Source organism: Sciurus vulgaris (genome assembly GCF_902686455.1).
Source record: "Sciurus vulgaris genome assembly, chromosome: 10".
NCBI lineage: Eukaryota > Metazoa > Chordata > Mammalia > Rodentia > Sciuridae > Sciurus > Sciurus vulgaris.
Window position 1 is genome coordinate 49,139,531 of NC_136470.1, and position 24,124 is coordinate 49,163,654.

At 38.6% G+C, this 24,124-nt stretch overlaps 1 protein-coding gene across 5 annotated transcripts in view; it reads left to right on the forward strand.

The window, feature by feature from the left end:
- CMSS1 (cms1 ribosomal small subunit homolog) overlaps window positions 1–24,124 on the forward strand; it is a 367,164-nt gene that overhangs the window by 283,263 nt on the left and 59,777 nt on the right. The window contains exon 1 of one of the 5 annotated variants that reach the window (XM_079100569.1): window positions 15,747–15,881. The exons of the other annotated variants lie outside the window; for them this stretch is intronic. Coding sequence (XP_078956695.1) covers window positions 15,827–15,881 — 55 coding nt within the window. The 5' untranslated portion in view covers window positions 15,747–15,826. Of the gene's footprint in view, window positions 1–15,746; window positions 15,882–24,124 lie in introns of those variants that run through there. 5 annotated transcript variants of the gene reach the window in all.

The window sequence follows — 24,124 nt, forward strand, 5'->3', positions numbered from 1 at the left end:
AGATAGTTTTTAGTTTAGGATTGTACATGAGATTCTAGTTAAGATTGTGCTATATTCAGCCACATATGGGATACAGAGTAGTGTGAAGCAGGAAGCTTTTTTTTTTTTTTTCTTTTTTTTCTTTTTTTTTTTTTTCTCTACCAGTTGCAAAATTCTGTATATATTAAAAGGGATTTTTCAGATTTCTGCCAGGGATCATTTTCACTGGTAACCCAGAGGAATTTTGAACTCTCATCCTGTAGATTTTATCAAAAAGCTTAAATCCAAGATTGAATTAATCAGAGAACACAAGATTGAGTTTCTGTATTTTCACTTTTGCACTCTGCTTAATGTGGGTAATAGACTGAATACTTATCATCTTAGTGCTAACACTGAGGGCAGCCAAATATTACATTGTTTTTTTAAGACATTACTGTGAGGACTGAGAATGTGGCTCATGGTAGAACATTTGCCTAGTTCAGGGCCCTGGGTTCAGTCCCCAGAACTGTAAAAACAAAAATCCAAAAGGAATAAGGAGAAGGCACTGAAAGTTTAACACATACTCTGATAACAGGGTATCCTTGGGAGCATGGAGATGCATAATCCTCTCGGAACTATTCATAGGTGCATAAGATGATAAGCTGATTATCTTTCAAAATTTTCTTTTAAGATTTTCATAAGAAACAAGTATACAAGGGTAAGGAAGACAGAGGAAGAGCAGGACAGTTTTTGTAGCTAGGATGATAGAAGAAGCCCAGTGGACTTCTAGGTGATCTATAATATAGGTCCTCAGAGTACTTAACTATGTCACCTGAAGTAAGTCACTTAGCTTTCCTAAGCCTTGTTTCCATATTTACAAGGGGAATTGCAATCATGTTTCTACCTGCCTGAGATGATGCTGTTGTAAGATAATGAATAGAGGAGCATATTTTAAGTGTTATGAAGCTATACAAAACTACCGTGTTATTCCATAAGTCCTTATTAAATACCCACTGTACATCAGACTCTGTCCTCAGTATAAGGATAAAAAGTCAAATAAGATACAGTCTCTAGCTGTAGAGACATAACTATTTACCAAGGAGAGACAGACGTGTGAACCACTTAAGTACAGTAAGATATCATAATTGTGCAGAGGTAGAACTTTCCAGAGGTAGCTATGGAACTGGGTTGCTGAAGTAGAATGGGCAGAGAGCTCTGGAGTCAAGAAATTTTAAAGCCACAATCTTGTAAAGACCATGAGTGTTTAAGGTGAGACCACCCACAATGTGGAAGGATTTGGGGCGGGGTTGGGGGAGGGAGTGTGGTTTAGTTGTCAGAGCTCTTATTTAAAAAGGTACAATGATGGGGAAAGCCAGTAGGTGGCAGAATTGGGGAGTGGACAAGTGTGGCATGGGTAGTTGGCCTGATCCTTGAGAGAGGAGCGGCTTTGATAGGAGGATGGAAAAGAAGGGTCTAGAAGCAGCCTGCTGGACTGGGAGAATACTGCCCACATGGTCTTGGAACTTGGGCTCTAGATGCATTGGTTATCTCCTCGTAAAAGACTGAGGTTTTGTTCGTCTAGGGGGAAGAATTGTACCAAAGATGGAACAGGGGATGAAAGAATGAGTCTGGGAAGGGCAAGGACGCGTGTTTCAGTAATAGCAATATCTGTCATTTGTGGAGCACCTAAAATGTTCCAGTTACTGTACCAAGCTGTTTTAAAAATTTAATTCTCACAAGACCTTACCAAGTAATTACTGTTATCTGGATTTTACAGTTAAGGTCAAAGAATACAGTCAGGCTGTGTGCATTATTTAGGGTCACGCAGCAAGTTCACGTTAGGCTCCTTGGACCCAGATCTGCCTGACTGCCAAGCTGTGCTTTTGCATTGTTCTACTTGCCTTCAAAGGGATTCAGAGAACATTCTGGGAAGGACTTGGAAGGGAGAGGAAGGAATGAATCTGAAATTGAAGTGCACAGTTAATAAAAGACTGAAAATCCAGTAAGCAGAAGAACTACTGACTTGAGGGGCTGGGGTTTTGCTGATGGATGTGAGTGCCAAGGCTGTGAAAACCAGCATCACTGAGATCCTTGAGAGAGTCCTGGCCTCACAAGTAGTGATTGTCTTGCTGCAGGCTCAGGTGGAGAAGCATCCAAGCACCTAGTCTTTTGAGAGGGTTCCCCCAGGCAGTAAGTGAGGAGGATCAACCTCTCCTGGCTTTTCTGTTCTTGCTGTTGTGGTCAGCTAAGGCTTAGCTCGCTGAGATGTTAGTGGTCAGCCATGTAACCCCAGTACATGGAGAGCAGAGAAGGAAGTATAGAATGGCCCTGATATCTCACTTGCATGTAAGGTGGGAGCCCAATGGTTTTAGGGTTCATTGGCCACTTTGTACTTGGGGCCTCTGGAGTGGGGTGATAAGAAGTGGAGTTCTTGCTAGACTATGGTGAGAAGCACACACTTTTACCAGTAGCTACTGACTACTGTCCAAGAGTGTTACATTTGCATTTCAGTAGCCACTTTGTGTTTAAATACACAAGCCCAATGACAATGTTCATCCTGGATTTGTTAGCTCTTTACTTAGTTACCAAAGATGATAATTTGCAAAGGCAGCTTTCTCTGTCCTCAGCAATCAAGGACTAAATTATACTAAAAGTGTTTTTGTAATGCCTTGAATGTGTAGGAGACAGCTTTTCTGTTTAGGTAATGTTGCCAAGTCCTCTCATCAAAAATAGCCTTCCATCTACTGCCAAACTCTGCCAGGGCGGAGCCGATTGGCAAGAGCAATTCAAAGGAAAAAGCAACGTAATGCTCTCTTCTCATGGCCCTACAGGTGCCAGTAGAGGAGGAAAATGTGTGCAGTTGAAGCTTGGGATGCTGAGTGCTATAAAAATGAAGCAGGCAACTAACAGTGGGTACACAGATCTGATTTTGCCAAATACCTTCCTCGAATTTTACATGTTCCTGTGCACTCTATGATCCTAAGCCAGGTGTCTTTTAAAGGAAACTGTTGATTTGAAATCTCACTGCATAGCAGAATAGTGCCCTTTAAGAGGAGCCCATTCAAACCATGAAGAAAGCAGCAGCTTAGAATGGCAGCTGGACTGGAGGTAATGGTGAGAGTCAGCCAGAAACACTCGTGGAACCAGTGACAAGATAAACATTTTAATTTTTGCAAAATATCCTCATAAGTGTGAGGCCTTATGTGTAACTGAAAATCTAGTCTTGAGGGGTTTGTTCCTCAATCTTGACTCATTGGTTGCTCAACATTCTTAGTGTTGAGCAAAAAAGAGGAATGGGCCTTAAAGGGACAAAGTTGGAACAGGGAAGTGCTCATGGCACGGCTGTGCTAGAAGCTTCAGAATGGTCACTCTAGAGGCTGTTACACATTGCCCCCTGGGGATTTCAAACAGGAAAACGTGGGTTTGGCATGACTGGCTTTGCAATAAATGTATTTGTTCAAAGAACAAATTGTTGCATTAAGATGGATCTGTCTGTGTTATACTAAAGAGTCTGTACCCCTTGTGTTGGCAGCATTACCAGTAAACAACTGATGTGGATATGAAGATCAGCCTTATTACTAAAGGATCATGTGCATGTTTCTACCATGATTCCTAGATGTTTCATCGTCTGCATTAATGCAGAGGTTCTCAATTAATAGACACATCCACTTTCACCCCTTTCCTTAGAGGCGCAGAGACCACATCACTAAATTTGTGTTCCTAGTCATACTCTGAGGAGAGATGACTTCTCATTTCCCTTAAATGAAGATAACTGCTGCCTGCAAGTGTTCAGGTTGGAGAGAGCAAGCTATAAGAGGAGCCTCCCTCTCCCCACTCTCCCACCACCAGTCACACAAGTTGCCAGGTGGAGGCTGCAAAGAAGCCTGCTCAGCAAAGTATTGGATGGACTGGCTGAAGGCGCCTTCACTGGATGCCTCACCCTGACCTCTGCCTGAAGCAAGAAACAGGGCCAAGATGACATAGCTGTGGTCACACGAAGCCCGTTAACTGCATCAATTGTCTTTATTTGTTTGTTCAAGAACTCTGAACTGCTCTTTCTTTAACAAGAAATTTGAACCACATTTTGTTTGAGATACTCCAGAGAGATGTAGCAATGTGGTTACCATTTCATAAACTTTTAAATGAAACTGTTAGCAGTTCACAACTTTGTTTAAAGAACAATGACTTGGAGCACAGGCCTGTGATCTCAAGACCCTGAGGACAGTGACCAAAGCAGAGAAGAATCTAGTACAAAGCCAGCCAACCAGGGCCTCCTTTGGGCCAGGAACTCAAATGTTAGGGTTGAGGGCGTTTCCCACTGTGCAGGAGTGGTGGTGAATTTGGCACTGTTGTTTGGTGATTTGCACCAAGGCCCTCAGCTTGTTCGTTTTCGTCAGGTGAAAGAGAAATGCAAGAAAAAAACATAGGAACAGTCTCCTCTATTGTTTTCCCTTATTCCACCAGTGGACCCAGAACTGCTTTCAGCTTAGCTGGTTCACTCTCCAATCACTTACAGGCTTGTTTGTTCCATGTTTTTCTACTTCTATAGTTTCTTCTCTGTAACACTCAGAACTTAGCCCGTGCTTTTGTTCTGATATTTTGTTAAAATGTCAGTGTTTATTTCACTTTTTTCTCATGGTACAATTTATGTTTATAGGACTCTTCACTTACAAGTTGTTTTTCATAGCTCTGTTGTTCTCTTACCCTTTTCTTGGAAAGAGTGTCAATGAATGGTATGAAAATTTCATAAACATTCTTGTAAGACCATACAGATGTGTATGCCGATGTCAATTTTCCTAACCTATTTACAAGGACTGTTTAGTAGATAATGTAATCTTTCCAAAAAAATAAAATTGAAATAGCCTATAATTGAAATAACATATAATTGAAGCTGGCCAATGCTATGATGTTGGAGTGGTATCATTCAGTTCCCAATTTCATGAAACACATATGATTTATAGAATTGTAGACCACTGATAGCTGTTTTGATGCATGGTTTAAAAAAAATAAAAATCAATTCACCTTCCAGGAAAGCATTTCTTTTTGGTGGGTTAGAGTTCATATCTAACAATTTCACAGCTTACAATTAAGGATATACTTGAACTGTTAACTAATTCCAGGGCAAAAGAGACTTCAGGAAGGTTTAGTAATCATTGAACAGGGTAGTTAAAGGGATGTGAGATTAACCAGTTTTAACCTAAAACTTAGCATTTTTCATGTACTGTTTAAGTAGTACTGACAAGGTATTTCCTGGAGATTAATGACAGTCTGAGTTAATGGGCAGCAGGAGGGTCATTAATCCCTTACACAAAGGTATTTCTGAAAGTAAAAATGAAAAACAACTGCTAGGTCAAGGGAACTCAATCCCAGGAGATATTTTAGAAGATTGGTTAGCTTTTCAGAAGCCCATCCTCACTACTGTTCTCACTCTCCCTTTTCCACGTGGCCTGTATCAGTATCAGGATTTTCACCCTCGTAGGATGCAATTCATTTTTGGAAAGTAGTTTGTAACCTCTCCTTTCATCAAAAATAAAATAAAAAATATATATTAGTCAATAATCTTACTGTTTTCGCTGCAAACCTAGACACATCATCTTGAAAGTCATTCATTTTCATGTAGCTTCTGCCCATCAAGTAGTAGGGACGGATTTGTGCTTAAGAGTCTAGAAACCAAAGCAGTCAGAATAGACCTGTTAGGGATTAAGATTAGATAAAATATCCACATGTGCTATGCAAAAGATATGCAGAAATTATGAAATCGCTGTCAGTGGTTAACTGGGATTAATAAACTTATCAGACTCAGATACCACATCAGTAAATCAGAAGAGATTGGTTCATTAGAAAGATGAAGAAACTAATCAGTACACTCAAACTGCAGAGATACAAGCTTCTGGACTGCCAAACTCACCAGAGATATACACTTGGCAGGTGATAGCGTCAGACTTTGTGAAAGTTCATTTGTTTTCCAGAATAGCTTAGAATTGACTGATTCTGTATGTAGGCTAATCTGGATCTGTTCCAAGAATCCTCCCATCTGGCCAAATTTATTTATCGCAGGATTATGCAATATACAGTATGACCTCTAGGGCAAGAAGGATTCTAGTGGAGAAAGGGAAAATGGCAGCAAAGGATCTGAAACTATCTGTCAGACCACTTCACCAGAAACCCCACACTGACTCTTTTACCCAAAGAATGGTTGAGGACTATACAATGATTTTTTAGTTGGGGGGAAAAATGTCTGCATGTGGTATCGTTTTCTGTGATTGTCCCTAAGGAGGGTTTCAGAATCCAAACACCTGCACCCTTACCTGGGTCAGATGTTGCTTACCTTCCTACTACTGAGAATACAAGCTTCCTTTTGAATCCTTAGATGAGTAAGACCACATCTGATATGTTAAGGTGGTTTCTGATTGGGTGTTCTGCTCATCCCAATCTAATAGTCTGATTCTAATGTATATTGTCATATGTTGAGAAAAATATGTCAGAAGTTATTTTGCTGCTTTAAAAAGAAAGACCTGATGAAAATTAATAAGACAGAAGAAGTGTACTTAAAGAAACTCTAAGAAAAAAATTTTTCTGATCAGTAGGGCGAACTATAGAAATGTATGAGTTCCTACATTGCTGGTGGGAATGCAAATTTGTGCAACCACTCTGGAAAGTAGTATGAAGATTCCTCAGAAAACTTGGAATGGAACCACCATTTTACCCAGTTATCCCACTCCTTGGCCTATACCCAAAGAACTTAAAATCAGCATACTTAAATGACAGCCACATCAATGTTTATAGTAGCTCAGTTCACAATAGCTAAGCTATAGAACCAACCTACATGCCCTTCAACAGATGAATAGATCAAGAAGGTGTGGTATATGTACACAATGGAATATTACCCATAAAAAAAATGGCTTTATGACATTTGCCAGTAAATGGATGGATCTGGAGACTATCATGCTAAGTGAAATAAGCCAATTCCTGAAAAAACAAAGGCTGAATATTCTCTTTGATATGTGGATGCTAACACATAGTAAGGGAGGGGGAAGGAAGAATAGAAGTTCAGTGGATTAGACAAAAGGCAATGAAGGGAAGGGATGGGAGATGAGAATAGGAAAGACAGTAAAATGAATCAGACATAACTTTCCTACGTTCATATGTGAACACACCACCAATGAAACTCCACATCATGTACAACCACAAGAATGAGATCCTAATTAGAATAAGTTGTACTCCATGTGTGTATAAGTCAAAATACATTCTGTTGTGTATATCTAAAAAGAACAAATTAAAAAATAAAGAAATTTATGAGTCCTATTAAAATGATGACTGGAATTTTGCCACTGTGTATTTGATCTAACTCTGATCGAACACTTGTGAATTTTGTGACTTAGGGAAGAGACTGAAGTTTGCAGCTACCCATTGAAACTGAACTACTGTTTTAGTGCTGTGAGTGCAGGTGAAAATCTTTATATTCTTCCATAGCGTTAAAAAAAAATCCTTGTTTTATATGCAGATTAGTTCCACCAGACCTAGCTGGATTTTTGAGTTCTCTTTTCAACTGAAATTGCCTTATACAAATGAACTATCCAGATGTAGATGGGGACATAATAACAGAATTATGTGCTGAAATAACTGGATTATTTAGGTCATGATTGCAGTTTTATGATACCATCTGGGAAAACGACTAAGTACATGTGGATTTGAAGTAAACTGAAGTTTCCTCCCTTCGGCAGGCATGCTGGCCTCTCTTGACACTTTGTTGGTAGTGGAATTTCCTGGTCACTTTGCTTACTTAGAGAGCAGTGGATCCACAACTGTGTTATGATTTGAACCGGAGCTTTCCTTCCACACATTTGGCAGGTATTTAATGCATCAGCACAGTCTTTCTGAAACCTGACCCAACCACTTAACGATAGAATAATAAAACTTGCTATCTTGTGTGTACAAATGCTGTCTTTCCAAATTAGAAAAGAACAAAATAAAACTCTGTGAAAGTGTCTTGTTTTAAAAGGAGTAATTTAATGCTCTACTGTTAACATTCTCCCAAGGTAGTGTTACATAAATAATTACTGCTAGACAGGAAGAATCGTTTCCCATTCTGGAATAATTTGAACACGTTTAGAATTTTTATTGTCTCTCAGAACCCTCTGGGTCTTGGGGCCATAAATCATCACTTTCTTCAGTATGGAACTTTCATTATATGAATTAAATTTTATGGTAGAAGAGTAAGAGAATTGCAAAAAGTAATAATAATAATAGTTACTTGCATAAGACCAGAGAATCTCAGGGAAGGTTCAAGGGTATTTCTACTTCTTTAACATTCAGTCAAGGAAATTTCTAGTTTGCTTTTAATAGTCAGCTTTCTGGGGATTTTCTTCATGCCCAAAACAAAAAATTTGGTGTTTTAAATTCATATATGTCTGGATGTATAATGTCTCAATCAGTGATTCATAACATAGGGTCCCAAAGAAAACATCATTCAAATAGCAATTCTCTTAACTTCTAGATGAATCTCTAGCCCAAGGCTTCTTCATTTGGTTCAGGGAATCCCTAGTTTTGTGTTTGTATTCTGTGTCCTGTAATATTGTCAGCTTCTCAGAAGAGCCTGGCATGCCACATTTTTGAGACTGAATTTTTCTTTTTTTTCTTTTTTTTTTTTTTTTTTTTTTTTTTTTTTTTTTGGTGCTGGGGATCGAACCCAGGGCCTTGTGCTTACAAGACAAGTACTCTACCGACTTAGCTATCTCCCCAGCCCCGAGACTGAATTTTTTAAGACCAATCCATAGCATCATGGTACAGGTTTTCTGTATGAATAATGATGATGATAGTTCCTGATTACTGAGTACTTATATGCTTAATATCTTAAATTTCTCACTTACTGCTTCTAAAAAAACAGGAATTATTACTGTCTTCATTTTGTGGTTTAGGAACTTAAGAATTTGAAGTTAAGTTAATGATTGAAGATCACACTATCTTAAATAAAATATACAACAATAGAGTATCCAAAAATCTGGAGTCTTGGTTTTGGTTTTCAGAACTTCTGCACCAGACCCACTTTCATATTTGCCTTTGTATTAAGAGGAAATCGTAGGAAATATCATCTGAAATAGATCCAGCCCCCAGAATCAATTCACAAATAGATGCCTGGTAGCTTTAGGAACTAGAATACTGGCACTACAACATTTCACACCCTGCATTTCCATTTTCTCACTCCTCCCCTTCAAAAAGAAAAAAGTAAACAATTTCTGCATATTCCATACTAACAAAATTTGCCCTTTCTCACTTTTACAACTCAGATATGGTCTTATGTCCCTGTCCCCTCCAATATCAATGTCTTTGATCAATATTTAGTGAGATTTTTTCTGTTATGGAGAAGGCTTCCCTACAAAGTGTGGTTTTCTTTTGTCTCCAGACTTAAATGTGACTCATTTTACTTGGTCATCTTGATCAAGTAAAGATAACTGTGTGCACAGTAGTCATTGAGCTCTTGAGGTATTTCCCAACAGTTGTGAGGCTGCTGTTATCAGTTTTGAGACTGCTAATATCACTTAATATAATTATTATGTCTGAGGATTCTAACATCACTTAATGCAGTCAGCATCACTTAGTGCTACTCAGGTTGTGGTCTGTTGCTCCCTAGTCTGTAAACAGCTACTAATCTGCTGCGAGATATAATAGAAATTAAACATTTAGCAGCTTTTAAAAATTTGTTCTAATTAGTTATACATGACAGTAGAGTGCAGTTTGGCACATCATACATAGATGAAGTATAATTTCTCATTCTTCTGGTTGTACATGATGTAGAATCCCACAGGTCACATAGTTGGGTGTATACATAGGGTAATAATGTCTGATTCATTCTCCTATCCTTCCTACCCTCATACCCCCTCCCCTCACTTCACTCCCTTCTACCTAATCTAAAGTAACTCTATTCTTCCTTAACCCCCATTTATTGTGAATTAGCATCTGCATATCAGAGAAAACATTCGGCCTTTAGCAACTTTTATAACAGTTTTATGTAGCTGCAACATCTCAGCATACGATCATTATTCTTGTGATTAATTTTTATTGCAGTCAGTGATGAATTAACACAACTTGTCCAGTGTTACAGGTAGTTGGAAAGCACAGATTTAATGTGTTACTACTAAACTCTAATTTATGTAGGAGGCCTTCTCAAAATGCAGATTTGATTCTAGAGCAGAACCTGAGATTCTGCATTTCAGCATACTCCCAAGTGTTGCCAGCGTCCCTGTTCTGCCAACCAAACTTTGAGGAGCAAGAACTCAGTGGACTTGTATAATTTATGTCCTGGTTTTCCTTTAATTGGTTTAAGTATTCATCTTGGCCTTGTTTTAAATAAAAGATACAACAATAGAATACCTCTGTAATCCGGGATTCTCAGTTTGAGTTATGTTCAGTGAGACTCTGGGCCAGTCATCTGTGCTATTTCCCAGGCTTCAAGATGACAGTTTGTTATTATGACCTCAGATCTTCTCTTGTGTCAGGAAGGGTGAAAGTCCATAAATAGACAACTCTCTGACCAGTTCCCTCTCCTTGTATTTCCCTATCAAGGAACCTGCCCTGTGTACTCCAGGTTGGGTCCTAGTTTCATATACCCTATTCCTTTACAGCAACAAACCTCTGTAATTGGATCATTTTAGATTTTTGGCCTCCTCCTTTTAGGATGACCCACTGTCCCATTTTTCCTGGGAGAGTCCTGCATCCCAGGTATGCCTGGAAATCTCCTTTATTTTTCTAGAGTTGGATCCAAGCACCCTGCTTTGCTGAATCTCCTAAACAGTACAAACATCTTTTGAAATGAAAGGACAAGTCTGATTTGGATGCATGGGTAGATCACTAGGGATAGAGTTTCAACAAGCATGGGAAGACATATATGTTTTGAAGGAATTTGCTGATACTTAGCTTAAAACATTATTACAAGGATTTTGTCGTTTGTATCACTATCACTTTTACGTTCAACTTTATGTACCTTCAGAAAGTCAAGTGACTCTTAGAGACATTTCTCTAATTGTAAAAGTTCAAATAATTAATCACAGATTGATATTATTAGACAATTCCAAATGTCCTTAATATACAGTGGCCTCTTTGGCAGCCAAATGCCCAGTACAGTAAGTAAAGAATAGGGGAAGATTAATGGACACTAGCACAAATACCTAACAGAAGCCAAATGATTTTATTTATTCTTCTGTGTTTTTCACTAAAATTTTGCCAAACACAAATTATAATGGAAAATGAGAGACATTTTCAAACCAAATTCTAAATACTTTTCGTTGTATTTAAGAAACAAGTCTCCATCTTTATCACCCTTAATATGAAATTATTTATGCTTTGATTCTAAGGAAATACAATAAGTTTTTTTAAAAATGTGAGCTGACTGCACCTGCTAAGAATCTAAAACCAAAGTGGAAAACATAAGGCTTAACCCCACATGCTCCCTGGTCAAATGCAAAAGTTCTTAAAATAGCTTCATGTGGAGTTGTTAGGAGCAGGTGAAACAAGGAGTCCACAGTGTCCCCAGTCACATCCTGGCAGTCTAATTACATGGCTCAGAGGCAGCTGCCTCTGTCTCTTTCTGTTTCAGGGCCAGGCGCAGCAGCTCTGAGGGGAGGCACAGAGGCAGCCTTTGCTTTATCCACTTGGTATCCTCCTCTGAATTCTAGTTTTCTAGCCAAGGAATTGTCCCTAGATCCATCCTGAAGATCTGACATCCATTCCAAACCATAAGCAAGAAAGAAAAGTAGCAAAAAGTCTCCAGGCAAAGAATTTCAACAAATTTTAAATGGACACAGAAAAAAAATTCCAGGAAGAATATGAAAGGAAGTGAAGTATTGTTGCATATGTTTGGTCATAGCTAATAACAGACAGAACTATGTCTGGTCCCCTACACACTGGTACCCTTCTATGTTAGTCAGCAACAGATCAATTTACTCTCTAATTCCATTAGAAAGGCCTCCATTCACTCAAGACTGCTCTGCTCAGCTGTGTACAGCTCTCAACCACACTTGCCATTTTCCCACACCACGAAGTTTTTCTTGTGATGTTTTCTCTCTTACCCGTAATAAACTGCTTTTCCACAAGGGCCCACTTGTGCTTCCACCAGAAAGAAGCAGGGTCTGGATTGTGTGGGCAATTGCTGTGATCCGACGTGACAATTTTTGTTGTTAAGCTGGTAGCGTTAACCAGCAATTTAAATTCCATTTGCTTTTGCAAATATACTAACATACAATACTGCTCCAATCCTTAATAATCACCAAACTCTCTAAAGTTATGAAAGGTAATAATGTTTTCCATTCTTATCACTCATTATCATTTTTACATCATTACAATGGTATTAGGAGTAAATTCAGAGTTAACCAGTTCACTTCCCCCTATTCTACTTCATTATTCTATCCAAAAAGAAAATGAAAAAGGCAGTTGCTTATGTCTCTTTTAGCAATGAAACTGCTTTTTCAAGGGCAAGATGAAAGAACTCAAGGGTGAGGACTTTGAAGGGAAGTGAGGGCAGGGAAAGGGTCACAGGGGATTCCTGACACTCTCCCTTATTAGACAGTTTCCCATTTGTCCACACCATCTTCAAACAGTAGGCAGAAGCTGTAAATAGCTATTGTGAAAATTCAAAATTTTTCTTGTGTTTCATATAAGAAATTACTCTGTGAGGCTCTTCATCAGAGAGAAAAGTATTTGGGCTAATCTCTTAAATGTCTAAAACCTAGTTTGTCCATCTGCCAAGCAGAGAATGGTCATACTTGCTTTTCCTGTCACATAGAATCAAATGAGTGACCAACATGTGAGTTCTCTGAACAATGTAAAACATTTCATGGGTGTAAATGGCATTGTTGTTTAGTTAAGGCTGTTATGATGTCTCCTCAACCAAAGTGAGAAGCACAGTACTGCTACTCTTTCAGCATGGGACCTACGATCGGCTGTGTCAGACAGAAACATCTTGAACATATCAGATTTGACTGATTTCTAAGAGGCTGTAATAGAGATTTTGTTCTAATATCTTACTTAGGGACTTCCATTGGAATACAGTCCATACTATTATTTGTCCTAACTGAAAGCAAAATTTTCATTACCATTTCCTTCATACTATTCAAGGACTTTCTTAGGGGACATCCTAGCTGACCCAGCTGGTCACTTATATGAAGAAAAGGCATTTGAGCCTTTTATTGTCGAGAGTGTAGATGGAAATGTCAACATCCCTTAAAGAAGGCACAAGTATTTGTACTAAAATGTATCTTCCAACTTGGTTAACTTAGTTTTTTAATGATGAGTTGGTCTCTTGGAATTGTCCCCATATCTTGCAGGTAGAAACTAACCCTTTTCAAAGTAGGAGAAAAAATTTCTGGTTCTTAACTTTTAAACAGGAATGATAGAAATACTGTGGTAAACAACATGGACAATATACGGATTCAAAACTCTAATGAGTGGCATTTTTGTGCAGATTCCTACTCTCACAGCCTATGGAGACCATAATTGTTTCTTTGGCTATTGTATCCGAGCTAACCTGCCTGAGGCCTAGCACAGAGTAGGCACTCATAGTCATCCAAGAGCAAATGAACAAACTCTTCACTATAGAAATGTTCCCCCTTTTAGAAAAATTGTCCATGCTTAGAGTTAATGGTAAATAAATGCTGGTAGTCCCTAGTTCTCACCTAAGGAAATACAACTAACACTTTTTCTTTAACTGTTTTTTAATGCAACACATTAGAGAGGCAAATATGTATTTCCTCAGTAATGAACTTTTTGTTTTCAATTGAGACAAATAATAGTATAGAATGTATTCTGAACAAAATGAACACAGGATTCATTACTTTGGGTTTTTACCCATCCTTGGAGCTGCTCAACTTACGGCAAATTATAGTGTCAATCTCCTACAACAGTGCCTCACCAAATGCACCATCATGTTGAATCCACAGTAAGATACGTGTAGTGACAGTGCTACTACCTAAGACCAGTTCTTGACTAAAATTCTTTACTTCAATAAAGTTTAAGCAAAAATACAATTATGTATGGATGGTAATAAGTGCTAAACTCTAAAAATGATTTCACACTGCTCTTAATAATCAGTACTTTTCTGACCCAGAATTTTTTTGGAGTGTTTTTGCTCTGGTTGTAAGAACCCAAACCCTTATCACTTTGGAAAACTCTCATAGTGTAGACCTGTCTTCATTACCCTTAATTAAAACATTTGCTTTTAGGAAGTCTAAATAGCTCATGCAGATTATTGTTGCCTTCAGGAAACTTGAATAACAAACAGCTCTTACAGTATTTGTGCTAATTTTGATTAAGCATAACAAGAGTTTTGTAATAGTGTCAACTGATAGCTGTGGAAGATACTTACATAGGATTTTTTTAAGGGACTGATAAATTGGAAAGTGTCATCATAGGAAAGGCATTTCAACTGCAACTCGAGGAACATTGCCATGATTTGAATAATACTCTCAGTAGTAAACTACACCATGCCCTCCTTTATGTGAATCTAATACACATGAACTGTGGTGCATGTGTTTAAGCAGTATATGTACTGGACTCTTCTAGTGCTTTCTGAGATTTACACAATATTGAAAAGAGAAAGATATGATTATCATTTGTTAGGAATAAAAGAGAATGTTATAAGCATTTTTAACTGAACATACGTCTGTGTTAAAAGGAATTCCTATATACAAAACTATGCAGACACCCTAAACATTGAATAATACTCCTGCCTAGTAAGTACAATGAGCAGCGCTTACTCTGGTATTAATTGGCAGTAGTCTATTATCATTTCTTATTTACATTGAGATGTGATGTGCCTGTGGATATCCAGTCATGCTCTTTGGGATGAGTGACAGCAAAAGCTCTTGATAATTATCTCTCAGGACCTTCCAAAAACTCTGCCTCTTCTGTTCTCTAGCTACCCCCACCCCATCAAATGTTAGCGTCACAGAACTGTGAACAAAGAAAAAAAAAGAATACAATCTGGTTGCCTCTAAGATGCTAATTTCTTCTTCTACTAATCTTGCCATGCAAAGAGAATTCCTCCTCTCCAAGCTAGCATATCCAGTATTCTCCATTTCATCACATGGTGATGATTTTTGAAATTCTGTTTTGATCATCCACATCAGCTTACAAAGTCATGCTACTAACAAGGAAACTCAAATGCTCAAACCTGCACCCCCTTTTTTCTTTCTTTTTTTTTTTTCCATCTTGACCACTAATCTTACTCTTAAGAGGATAGTAATTTAAGATTTCATTTTGGTTTTCTTTCATGCCTACCAATTTTAGCAAAACTTACCTGCCCTCCAAAGAGTCCTCTTTTTTGCAAGTGGCTCTTACTTATTTTAGCCTAAAAGTCATCTTCATAATCTCTTAATCATACCTGAGATTTACTGCATCCTCTTGCATAATATTCAGAAGATCTTACTTCTGGAGAGCAGAGTTGGCAATTCCCAGCGGCTGGATAACACAGAAAAACCTCAAAGTCCCTTCTCAGCAAGAATAAGGACACAACTTACCTTGCAGATACCTGCGCTTGATCACACTTGGTCGTTCTCTCTTCTCATCCCTGCCAAAATCCAATAGTGGAGTCTGGAGACCAACACCGTTTTCTTCTTCTCTTTTTGGGCCCCCTCTCAGTTTTTATTTTGTGGACTTCAAAGCCACGGAGAGTTTGCAATCGGGGGCCAGTGACAGTTCTGCAAAGGAGAAATAGTGGGGAGCCCAACACTGACTGGGCCCGAACTCTAAATATAACCCTCTTCCCTTGCCGGGCAGTGCCCTTCATACTCTGAAGACAGGAGACCTTGCCGAAATCCTCACCCCACAGCTTTCCAGTCTCCAGGGAAGAAAAGGTCTAATTGGACTGGGCTGCGAGATGAGGCGACCCAAAAGCAAGAGGCCATCTGCTGAGAGCAGACAAGTAGAGGCAGGTATAGTCTCTGTGAGCGTGTCTGTGTGTCTGTGTGTGTGTGTGTGTGTGTTTATGTTGCATGCCTGTGCCCAGCAGCTGCTCTCCAGATTAGAAGACACCACTCTTTGGCAGGCAACTCTGAAACACCCTCTCGGTTGTTTCAAATTCATGCGCACATCTTGGCTGAGAGTAGAAACCTCCCGGGCACAACCTGGTCCCCCTTCTCTGTCATGTCACTGCCCTAAATACACTGTGAACTACAAACAAACAGTAGTGCCAGCCCCTTAGGAATGGTTGCCCAGATGAACATTAAATTGCACCCCATTTTGTTCCCTGCAGCCATGAACTGATGCAGGCCTTGTTGGAGATTTAAGTAACAAGGGCATGACCCCTTCTTTGACAGCCATAACCCACGGCGCTGTATGTCGACATTCACAATCACTAATGCTGTGTTGCTCTTTAGTTTGAATGCCTGCCTATTCCATTTAGTGTCACAAGAGTCAGGAGGCAAAGAGCTAAGCAAGCTCTAGACCACCATCCCAATGTTGGTGGTGGTTGTTATTATTATTATTATTATTGTGTGAGTTTTTTTTTTTTTTATATTATTCAGGTGTTAGGAAAACCTAATACTTTAGATAGCTAAAATTTGAAGATTCATTCTAGCTTTATTTCAGTGGTATCACTTGTTCAGATGGAGGGTGAATGGGAGGGAGGACCTTGTTCATTTATACAATAAATATGTATTACTACACCAGGCAAGTATCAGGTCCTCTACAAGACATGCTTACCACCTGCAAGGTGCTCAGTTTATCTTATTATTTAATAATTACATTAGCTATTTATTATTTATCATTTATCTTATTTAATCCTCACAGCATACTTTTAAATTAGTCCTATTCCTGATGATCAAATAAGAAAACCAAATATGAGAATCATTAAATAACTTCCCAGGGTCTTAAGACTGACAGATGTCAGACCTGGAATTCAAAACTGGATCCAAGTGATTCCAAACCTGTGCTCTTTATTTCTTTTTTTTAAATGTTCAAAACACATTTACTTATGAAATCACTTGAGTTTGAAATAATTTCAACAAATAAAGTGTTTAATGGAAAACCATGGTATTTAATGTACTTGTCTTTAGGGGAAAAGTCTTATTTACAGTTTGAGGAACAAATGTATTTCTCTTAATTAATATGGATTTTAGAAAAACATTTATTATGTAATAATACCATAATAAAAATGGATTTCCTAAAAGCTGAAGTATTGAGTGACATAAAAAGGTGAACTATATTTTTTTATCATATTCAGAAACTCTAATGTGTTTATTTGTTCATTGAGTCTTTGCCAGTCTAATCTTTTTGGCTTTGGTAACTAGCTTCTCAGTGCCACTTTCTTTACCCTGAGTCTGATTATGTTTGGCCTGTCTATCTATCAAAATCTGCCAATACAAACTCAAGAAAGGACTTTGAATTTCCAGCAATGCTGCTTTTGTTTGTTTGTTTGTTTGTTTTAATTTAAAAAAAATTTTTTTACAGACTGCATTTTGATTCATTGTACATGAATGGGGTATATCATTTTGTTTCTATGGTTGTACACAATGTGGATTCATACCATTTGTGTAATCATACATGTACATGGGATAATGATACCTGTCTCATTCCACCATTTTTCATACCCTCCCTCCCTTTCATTTCCTTCTACATAATCTGAAATTCCTCCATTCTTCTCTCACTCCCTACCCCCCCACCCCCATTATATATCATCCTCCACTTATCAGGGGAAACATTCAGCCTTTGGTTTTTTAGGATTAGTTTATTTCACTTAGCATGATATTCTCCAGTTTCATCCATTTATTTGCAAATGCCATAATATTATTCTTCTTTATGGCTGAATAATATTCCATTGTGTATATATACCACAGTTTCTTTATCCATTCCTCTGTTGAAGGGCATCTTTTTAACTTTGATGTATTTATTCATTACTGCTTGAGTATCCTCAGGAGTTTTAACTCTAGCATGGCATCCTGTCCATTCTCTTTATCTTTTATTTCTAACTGTGAAATAATTTCAAAGTTGCAAAAAAGATACAAGAATAATATAGAGAATTTCCATATACTCGTCACCTAGGTTCTCTGCTTTTTAACATTTTATCACATTTATGTTCTCTTCCTTCGTCCCTTTCTCCCTCCTTTCTTTCCTTACTTTGCCTTCCTCCCCCTACCCCACCTCTCTGTATTTGTGTGTAGGTATATTTTTTCATGAATCAACTTAACATACTTTAGTATGATTATTCTAAAAGACAAGCATACCCTCTATATAACCACAGAATAATACTCAAAATCAGTAAATTAATGTTGTTTTCTGTTATGGTTTGAATCTAGAGTGTCCACCAAAATCTCATGTGTTCAGAGATGGGGCTTTGGGAAGTGATTGGATTTTGAGGCCTCTTGACCTTATCCGTGGATTCATCTCATGATGACTAAATGGACTACTGGAGGAGGGGCTTAGTTGGAGGAAGCAGATCCCTGGGGGGGGGGGGGGGTACCCTGGAAGGGTTTATCCTCTCTCCAACTCTTTTCTCTCTCTGCTTCCCCGCTACCATGAGCTAAGCAGCTTTCCTCCACCATGCCTTTTTTGCCATGATATTTTGCTTCACCCCATGCCCAGGGCTATGGAGCTGGCTGACATGGACTGAGACCTCTGAAACTGTGAGCCAAAAAATACTTCCTCCTCTAAGTTGTTTTTGTCAGATATTTTGGTCACAGCAATGAAAAGCTGACTAACATAATTTCTTTCTAATCCATTGATCCCATTCAATATTTCACCAAATGTCTCAATAATAACCTTTATAGGAAGATTTTTTTCTTTTGGTTCATGATTATGTATTACATTTAGTTATCATGTCTCTACTTTCTTCAGTTTTGAACAGTTCTTCAGTCTTTTCTTGTCTTTTGTGACCTTGATATTTGAAGCATACATTTTGTAAAGTGTTCTGCAATTTAGGTTTGTGTGATGTGTGCTCATTATAAGATCAGTACATTTTTGGGCCAAAATACCACAGAAGCAATATTGTATTCTTAGTTAGTCATATCAGGAGACACATAAATGGAGTTGATCCTGAACCAACCCTACCTGGTTAAGATGTATCTGCCAGATTTCACCACTAGAAAATACACATACACACACATATACATGCACCCACACACAACTTAGCTATTATTGCTCTATCTCTGTGTCTGCATTAAATACCATGAGCTCACACTGACGGCTCCAGTTACAGTCGAACACCACACCAGCATTCTCACTTTTGCCCTTTCCCTGTTTGTAACTCCATTCCCCAACAGTGAGTATAACCTGCTTTCTATTATCCTCAAACTATTTCTTCACCCCTGTCTGTGACCAATCCTCTGACACTGCTGGCTCCCTCCTGGGCCCTTCCAATCTTTTCAGCCCCATCAGCCCTGATCCCTTAAGCAATGAGAAGGGAAAAATAATCAATCTTTTTTTTAATAAAATGGTAAGAAAAAGATAAGATGAGGGTGAAAGTCCCATGTTCTTTCTATACTTTGTGCTGTCCGTGTCTTAATGGTGAGATAAGATTTAGAAATCATTGTGCTATTTCTATGAAGATGTCCTAGAAACAAAAGTTTTTAATGGCTGAGGAATAGTTCAGGTATTTATTCATGTAATTAATTTGGTACTCACTATATGTTAGTCACATTGTGAAATCATGCATGGCTTTTGCCCTTGGGAATATCATCTACTGTATTTTTATTATAGTTACTGTCTATTAATTCAGAATTTGTGGCAGCACTACATTAAACACTTTGTTATCTAATTCAGACCGAAGCCCAGTGAGAGAAGTAGTTTTCTTCCCACTTTACAAATAAAGGAACTGAAGTTTGGAAACATTAAGTAACCTTTCTAACACCACTGAGCTCAGTAGACCTTGGATTTGCATTTAGTTTGGTCTAACTCCAGTGCCCCAGCTCTAAACTCTAGGACTGTATGAGAACAGATAAGGTGGAAATATTTATCTTGATTGCTTTCAGAAGGAATCATCAGATTTTGAATGCAAACTCTTCTGAAGAATTGTGCCACCCATTACATTAGCCACTAACTATACATAGCTATTAAGTACATGAAATGTGACTAATTCAAATTGAGATAAGCTATAATTGTGAAATACATAGTAGATTTTAAAGACATCAGGGAAAAGAATGTAAAATATCTCAGTAATCATTTTATCTTGATTACCTGTTGAAGCAATATAACTTTGAATTGATTGGGTTAAACAGAATACATTAAAAAAAAAATCTGTCTAGTGCAGTGTGACTCAGGAGGCTGAACCAGGAGGATATCAAGTTCTAGACCAACCCCAGCAACTTAGGGAGACCCTTTGTCAAAATAAAAAAATTAAAAGGACTGGGGATGTAGCTCAGTAGTAAAATGGCCCCAAGGTTCAATCTCTAGTACCAAAAATAAAAAATAAAAAACATTTTTGCCTTCATAATAGCCAAAATGTGGAAACAACCCAAACATCTCTCCATGGTTCAGTAAGCAAAATGTTGTACATACATACAAAGGAGAATTACTCAGGCTTAAAAAGAAAAGAAATTTCAGTACATACTACTACATAGATGAACCTATAATATTACATGAACACTTTATGCAAAGTGAAATAAGCTAGGTACACAAAGGACAAATACTTTCACTTATAGGAGATACCTAGAATCGTCAGTCATAGAAGCAGAAAGTAAAATAGGGTTACCAAGAAAAGGGTGTGGGGACAAAGAATGAGGAGTCTTGTAAATGGGTACAGAGTTTCTTTGGGGATGATGGAAACATTCTGGAGATACATAAAGGCAATGGTTGCACACCAATGTAACCATACTTAATGCCACTAAATTGCACACTCATAAAGTGTTAAAATAACATCCTCTGAACATTTACCACAGTTAAGTGCATTTGTCCTAACAGATTTTACCAACAGCAAAAGTGACAGATTTAAATTTCATGTATTATCCTTTCTTTAATACATGCTAAGTATGGAGTCACTGACTTATATGTAGAAATAAAAGGTGTGGATAATCCACAAAGTAGAAAAATATCTCCAAGTAAGTTGCTGTTTAGCAACTAAGGTGTAAGAGAGGTAAGAGAGCCTCTCTTCCTTCCAAACTCACTTGGGGGCAGTGTTGTGGTATAACACTTTCTTTAGCGCTTCACATTTTATCTAAAGTAAAAATGATAATAACAGGTTAACTTTTTTTAAATGAGCTAAACATGTCCTTGACCTCTAAAAATTGTTGTTGCAGATAATCTGCACTCTCCTGTTTCCAGGGTCTATTTCTTCATGACTTCTAGAATGCCAAAACACCAGGTGACAGCTGTTGCAGCACTAAGACATTCCTCAAGTGTCCTATTTTGATGTCATTATGTAATGCTTTTCTCTTGGCTGAGTTATCATTACTCAGTTTTCTTGTTGACATGTTGCACTGCATAACTCTCCACTTTTGCATCCATGTTACTTTTCATGCTTCTCTGAACAGGCACTGGTTCTCTGAAAACTGGAGAAAAAGGGAAGGAAGGAACAATTCCAGCAACATCTCAAATTGGTGGAAGTGTTTTCTCCTTGGCCAGAAAGTTCCTTTGTGAACAAGAGTTTTCTTTATCCTCTCTCAGTACTTTATTCTCCTTTTTAGTTTGACAGCTTATAAAGAGGTGGTGTTTCAGCCAAAACTTGTTCCTTTTTTTAGCACAAATCCTGTCTTAGTACTCTCTTGTCTCTGATGGCCATAAGTACAAGACGTGCACATCCACAATCATGATTTTCAATCTCTACAACAGATATTTACTGAGTGCCCACAATATGCCATGCACTGTGCTAGGCTTTGGAGCTATATAAAGATGAAATAGTGTTTTCCTGTCCCTGTCCCTCGAGAACTCAGTCTAACAGGAGAGGCAATAATGAATTCTGATTTTACAAGACTGAGCTTTCTGATATGAGGCTGTATATATAATGCTGTTTGAGTCCTCCTGAGGTGGAGGTCAGGACAGCTTCACAGAGTGGGGTGTGAATATTTGAACTAGACTCCTCGGGGGAGGAGAAGCAGGTTTCTGCCAGGGGAAGGATAAGATGGAGGACATTCCAGGCAGAGGTCACAGTGTGGGCACAGGCACCCTGGCAGGAAAGCACAGGATGGCTGCCCCTGTGCCCAAGGACAGGACGTGGCATCTAACTTTGTACTAGGTAAAGTGGAATCTTCATGTGCATCTAGACTGTTCAGGGTCTTGGATGCTTTGATGCTGTGCTTATAGCTTCAACTGTACTCTGCAGGCAGTATAGAGGCACTAGAGGCATTTTAGGGACCTACCATGATGGAAAACATAAGATTTGGACCCAAAAGACCTTTTTTCTGGGAATATTTCACCTGAAAAGGAACTCAGGGTTCATCTAATACTACCTCTTATTTTATTCATGAAAATAAGGTTACTCAACTTTGGTTTTCATACCGCTGGGTGCCCTGTATTTGACATAAAGCCTTAAAGGGGCCACTTAGGTCACAGCCTCTCTAAAGTGATCCCCAGATTCAGTCAGAGCTGTCCCTTGGCACTTTGACTGATGAAGGATCCTGGCGCCTCAAAGTAGCCTCATGAAGGGGATGAGGAATGGGGCAAGCTGTCCACAACAAAGGAACCAGTAGCATACATTATAATTGGGATATTTCAGCACTGTAAGGAGAAACTGAGCAGGTGACTACCCTTGATTTCAGGTGCATTTCCTGGGTTGAGGCCTAATCCCAAGCAGTAGTTAAATATGGACAGCAAGAGATGTAGAAAGATGGTTTTGCAAGGGAATAAAACCCCATCCAAATAAACTAGTACTGAACAGAGCTATAGTCCTAGCAAATAAATTAAATACACTGAGGAAACCAAAGGAAACGTTTGGTACTAAGAGCTCAGCAAATCACGAGGTGATTAGAGAAAGGTCACTTTTCATTCAGTATGCAAGCACCCAGGACCCACCATGGGCTTCTCTAAGCAGTGAGACAATTCTGCACCTTCCTCTCTTGTATCTGGGTTCCTGCCAGATACACACAAGGTAAAAGCCAGACTGCACATAGATAGTCTCAAGACTTAAGATCTTCCATTTTAGCCACTGGGCAAGGTTGGGAAGCAGGAACTGGCACCCAGAGTACTGCTAAATTTCCAGGCAGCTCCAGATGTGACAACCCAAGCCAGAGCCAAACATCCAAGTGGCAGGCAGGGTGTTCTCCCTTGGACTAACTTCACAATAGCTCCCAGGAATACATTGTGGTGTCCATTCTTAGTGTTCTGGTGCTAGATTTCAAGGTTCTTTGTAATTTCCTAACTTGAGTGAACACCATGCCACATTCATAATAGCAACTCTGCCTTCAACCACAAATGTCTTTAAATGAGAAAGCACTACCCTGCCCCCATTTAGAATGCATTGTGTGCCAAACCTGATGTTGTAAAGCAATGGTTTTGAAACGTTCTAATTGTAGCCATACGTCAGGTCTCCATTCTCTCAGCCTCTCAAGTGCAGTCAGGGTGGTCCTGGTTAAAATGAATATGTTAAAACCTCTTGTAGAAATCCAAGATTTATGGTAGTATAATAGTATTTGTGGTAGTACAATAAAATAAAAAAGATACCCCTCTTTTTATTTATGATTTGCAATTATATTCACTTCACTCATCTATTCAACAATTATTATTGCATTTCTGCTATGTCCTGGCACTATCCTGAGTTTGAGAGATGTGATATTTAAAAAGCATATGTTATTGGTCTCTGCAGTTTTGAAATGTGAAGTCTGTGAGAGGGGTGAAATGAAATAAGGTACCAAATAAATCAGATCATTGCAACTTTTAAGATATATTGCTATGATAGAAAGGAAGAAAGTCATGATAGAGAAAGGAGGGGCACACCTTTGATGTCACACGAGACCTCTGTGTAGAGGGGACATTTATGCTGAGACTTAAACCATATGAAGGAGCTAAGAAGGAAGAGCATGAGAACAGTAAGCGGGAAGTCTCTAGGGCAAGAAAGGAGAAGGCCTGTTCTGTGAGCCCTAGGAGGTCAGCGTGGCCATGGCCGAGTGTAGTGGGGCAAGAGCAATGGGAGACTGAAGGGGAAGCCTTGCGGTCCCTACCGTGGAGTATAAACGTTATCTCAAGTAGAAAAGCACACTGTTACAGAGTTTTAAAGTTTTAATCTGGACGGTATGTGATGCTATTTACATTT